Source organism: Fukomys damarensis, unplaced genomic scaffold (assembly GCF_012274545.1).
Source record: "Fukomys damarensis isolate Sample0158 unplaced genomic scaffold, DMR_v1.0_HiC HiC_scaffold_22, whole genome shotgun sequence".
NCBI lineage: Eukaryota > Metazoa > Chordata > Mammalia > Rodentia > Bathyergidae > Fukomys > Fukomys damarensis.
The window spans coordinates 11,798,726-11,802,895 of record NW_022900934.1 but is presented as its reverse complement, the minus strand read 5'-3'; the positions used below and the strand labels follow the sequence as shown (position 1 = coordinate 11,802,895).

General features: G+C 44.3%; 1 protein-coding gene across 1 annotated transcript in view; it reads right to left on the bottom strand.

The window, feature by feature from the left end:
* Nucleotides 1–4,170, bottom strand: part of Znfx1 (zinc finger NFX1-type containing 1) — a 26,397-nt gene that overhangs the window by 4,482 nt on the left and 17,745 nt on the right. Inside the window, exons 8-10 of the mRNA XM_010618236.2 lie at nt 3,463–3,602; nt 2,144–2,298; nt 1,631–1,776 (exon numbers count right to left, since the gene is read on the bottom strand). Of these exons, the coding sequence (XP_010616538.1) occupies nt 1,631–1,776; nt 2,144–2,298; nt 3,463–3,602 (441 nt within the window). The remainder of the gene's footprint in view (nt 1–1,630; nt 1,777–2,143; nt 2,299–3,462; nt 3,603–4,170) is intronic.

Sequence of the window (4,170 nt, the reverse complement as noted above, 5' to 3'; positions counted from 1 at the left end):
GGGGTTTTTTTTTTTTTTTTTTTTTTTTTTTTTAGTACCAGGGATTGAGCTCGGGTCCTTGTGCTTGCAGCGCAGGCAGTGGAACCACTGAGCTAAATCCCTGGCCCCAAGAGGTTTCTTTAATTAATAAATTTCACTTTATTTTATCCCATTTCCCCCCTCATGTCCCCTTCCCCTCCCTTTGTACAAAAGCTTAGTCTCCATTTTTTCCTATTTTCACTTTTTTTTGGGGGGGAACTGGGGATTGAACTTGGGACACTGCTTGCGAGGCAGGCGGTGGCATCACTGAGCTAAATCCCCAGCCCTATTTTCACTTTTTTCCCTGTCCCTTCCTTTCTCCCTCCCTCCCCCCAGTTCCCCTCCTTTTTGAACTTTCTTCCCATTGCCCAATATCCATTATACATCGCAGTCCTTATTTCCACTTTGTTTCTCACACCAGAGAAACAACGTGGTATTTAAACATGTGTGTTTGATTTATTTAACTTAAGAATAACCACTAGAGGTTTTTAAGCTGGTTCAGTTCACAAATTTTTACAGGGAGTAAAAGTGGAAGCAGGAATATTGGGGAATGTGCTGTTGTCATAGTTCATTTAAAAGAGATAAATGGAAGGCTGGGGATTTGACTCTGGTTCTGCCGCCTGCCTCACAAGCGCAAAGTTCCATTTGATTCCCAGTACCAAACCAAACAAAACAAAACAAAAATAAAACAAAGAAAAAGGCAAACTATATTCAATTAAATTTTCCGGGTGTGGTAGCGCACGCCTATAATCCCAGCACTTGGGAGGCTGAGGCAGGAGGATCGCTGTAAATTAGAGACCAGCCTGCACTACACAGTGAGTTCCAGGTCAGTCTCAACTACACAGTAAGACCCTGTCTCAAAAAACCAAAAAAAAAAAAGAGAATTAAGATGTATTACGTACATCTACCAACTCTCCACAAGGAATGTAAACGTTCTGTTCTACAAACATGTAACTGGTTTTTAAAAAATGTGAGGAAAAAAAAATGATTATGGTAGCCAGGCTTGGTGGCTCACATCTGTAATTCCAGCTACTCAGAGATTGAGACAGAAGCATTACAAGTTTCAATCTAGCCTGGGCATAGGAAGATACTATCTTAAAATAAAAAGGGCTGGGATGTAGATGGATGTTCCCTAGGTTCAACACTCAGTACGACATAAAACCCAAAATGAGCAAACAAACAACCAAATCTCCAAGAAAAGAGTAGCAGAGAAAATGGATGGAGTGAATGATGCTATCTCTAAACTATATCAAACAAGTTGTAGCATCTGTTCTTGCACTGTACTTTTTTATTTTGTACCAGGGATCAAAATCAGGACCTTGTGCTTCCAAGGCAGGTGGCAGAACCACTGAGCATAAATCCCCAGCTGTAGCATCTGTTCTTAAACTGAATATGGGGGCTGGGGATGTTGCTTAGGGGCCAAGCAGCTGCTTATCCTGTGTGAGGGCCCTAGGCTCCATCCTCAGCACATGAAAAAGATAAAATTGATTGTGGGAAATGAGGAATCACGAAAGCTTTAGTACCACTCAAACAGGCCAGGGTCTTCCTGTCTGACCCCCTAACCCTCCCACCCTGACAAGAGCAAGCCCATCTTCCAGGGCTCTTGTTTTACCTGCTGATGGTCACCAATCAGAATGAGATGCTGGCAAGCTTTGCTCAATGTAGCAATGGTATGAGCCTCAAGGACTTCGGCAGCCTCTTCTACGATGACAATCCGAGGCTCTACCTTCTGCAGGATCTGGCGGTATTTAGCAGCACCTAGTCAGGAAAGATGAGAAAGGTTCCTCTGAGCATAGGTGTAGGATCCACAGAGCCACTGGGACACTAGGAATCTCCTTTTTCACGTTCCTTGAATCTGAGTTGGTTCAACTAAACCCTCATGCCTATTCAGAGCTGTGGTGACCACTGAACGAGAGAATGAGTGCTGGGCAGTCTCTCCATGTTGGTCACTGCTGGAGTTTCAAATTCAGGAGCAGCAAGTGGCAAAATTTCACCGACTTCCCAAAATATGGGCTTCTTCCAACAGTTCTTTGTGGTATGTTTCCTCTAGCCTGCTGAAGAAACTCTCTTTACCAGTCCTAAATAATCTGACAAAATTTAGGGAACAATACACATACTTTCTTACCCGTGGTAGTCATTCCTATGACCTGGGCATCTTTAAGGATGTGCAGGTCTTCCTGGAGTCTCAGCTCAGCCATTCTCTCTGCTGATGTGCGGTATTGGCGTTCATAGCTGAGGATCTTCCGGCGAGTGTCAGCCTGATACATCTGCAGCCACAGCCTGGAGAATGGAAGAACCATGAAAAAAAGACATGTGCTCTTTGAGAAGGTGGGGGAACTCCCTTCAGTGTGCAAGTGTGTGAGGTGAACCCTAGGCCCTTGTGGAGTTTATAGGTGAGGGATGGGGGGTAAGCAAGTGTGAGTGCTCCAGATGTACAGAACCTGAGTCCAAAAACAAAGATGCGCAGGATGGTTAGGAGATAAGGAAGGAAGCCAGATAAAGAACAAAGAGAATACAGGACATGTCAAAGGGTTTAGAAGAATTTTTCATAAATTCTCTCTACCTTATTCCTGGCCCCTTACCTAATTCTTCACAGGGTACTTGTTTTATAGCAAAAACAAATGACATCACTACTTTGCTATAAAACTTCCAAATGGCTTTCTGCTACCTTCTGATAAAATCCACACTCCTTACATGAGCTGTATGAGGCCCTGCCCACCCTGCTGACTTCCCTGGCCCTCTCTTTGTACCGCAGCAGTGCTGGCTACGAGCTTCCACTGTTCCAACAGCCATGTTCCCTCCTACCTCAGGGAGTTTTCACATGTGGCCACTAAAGCTCCTGCTCCCCTTTGGCACTGACCTTCATTATACCTGCTCATCTTCAGAGCTCACCTCCACGGTCACTTTCTTGGATACCTTAGACCAGCTCAGATCACATGTCATTCTGTCATTCATTCATTCATTCCAGTACAGGGATCAAACTCAGGACCCTGCACTCGCTAGGCAGATGTGGCACCACTGAGCTACAGCCCTGGACCCAATATAATATTTTTAGTACTTTTAGTGCTGTTGTTTTCTTAGTGTTTATGCTACACACACACACCGTATATATAATTAGTTTTTTGGGTTTTTTTGAGATGGTCTCATTTTGTAGTCCAGGGTGTTCTTGAAGTTGAGAGTCTACTGATTCAGCCTTCAGCCACCTGAGTGCTAGGATTACAGGCATATGCCATCATGCCTGGCCACTTGTAATATTTTCTCTTTGTAATTATATGAAAATTGTCTTCCTAGGTAGACGCCAACTGCCATGAAGGTAGAGCAAGTATCTATTCTACCTCATGGCTGCAACCCTCACTCGTCAACACTGTCGAAGGGAGAGTCCTGAGAAGAGGGAAGGAGTAGCCGGAGGAGATGACATGAGTTGGCCGGAGGTGGGCAATGTACCTATAAAGCTGCCATCGAGAATTCATGTCCAGCTGCCAGACATCCTGGATATCTCCGGCCTCAGCTTCAGTCATGGTGTTCAGTTTGCGAAGTTCGACTTTCACTCTCTTCTTCATTTTCTTCTTCTGGGTCCGCTGCATCTGTAGACATCAATACCAGATGGTACCAACTGAGCAGAGACAAACCTGGTTCTCAGTCCAAGGTGGGCGCCCTTCACATATAAGAAAACGGGCTGCTACCGCTGATAAACTTCAAGTATCTCACACTCCCAACAGCTATTCCACTGTTGCACGGCTAAACGAGGACTTTGGAGCTGGGGTACCTAGGCTCAAAGCCCACTCTAATCCTCATTAAACTGTGGGCCCTGTGGAAAGTTACTTAACTTCTTTGTGTCTCAGCAGCTCCTTTTATAAATGGGGAGAAGTAATAGTGCCTTTAGCAGGTTGGTGGCTTGAAAAGAGTGAGTAAATACATGGAAAAACATTACAAAAGTACTGGCACTAATTACCACTGAACTTTTTTTGACCAGAACTTGTTCCTTTTCCCTAAAATATATGTCATGAAGGCAGCAGGGGTGGGGTTCTTTTCTCAAATCCCACACTATCAGTGCCTTATAGCTGGTGCTTAGTGCAAGGGTTGGCCCAGGGCCTGCTAAAATGGTTTTCATGTCATCACAGCACTTTTTTTTTTTTTTTTTTTTTTTTTTTT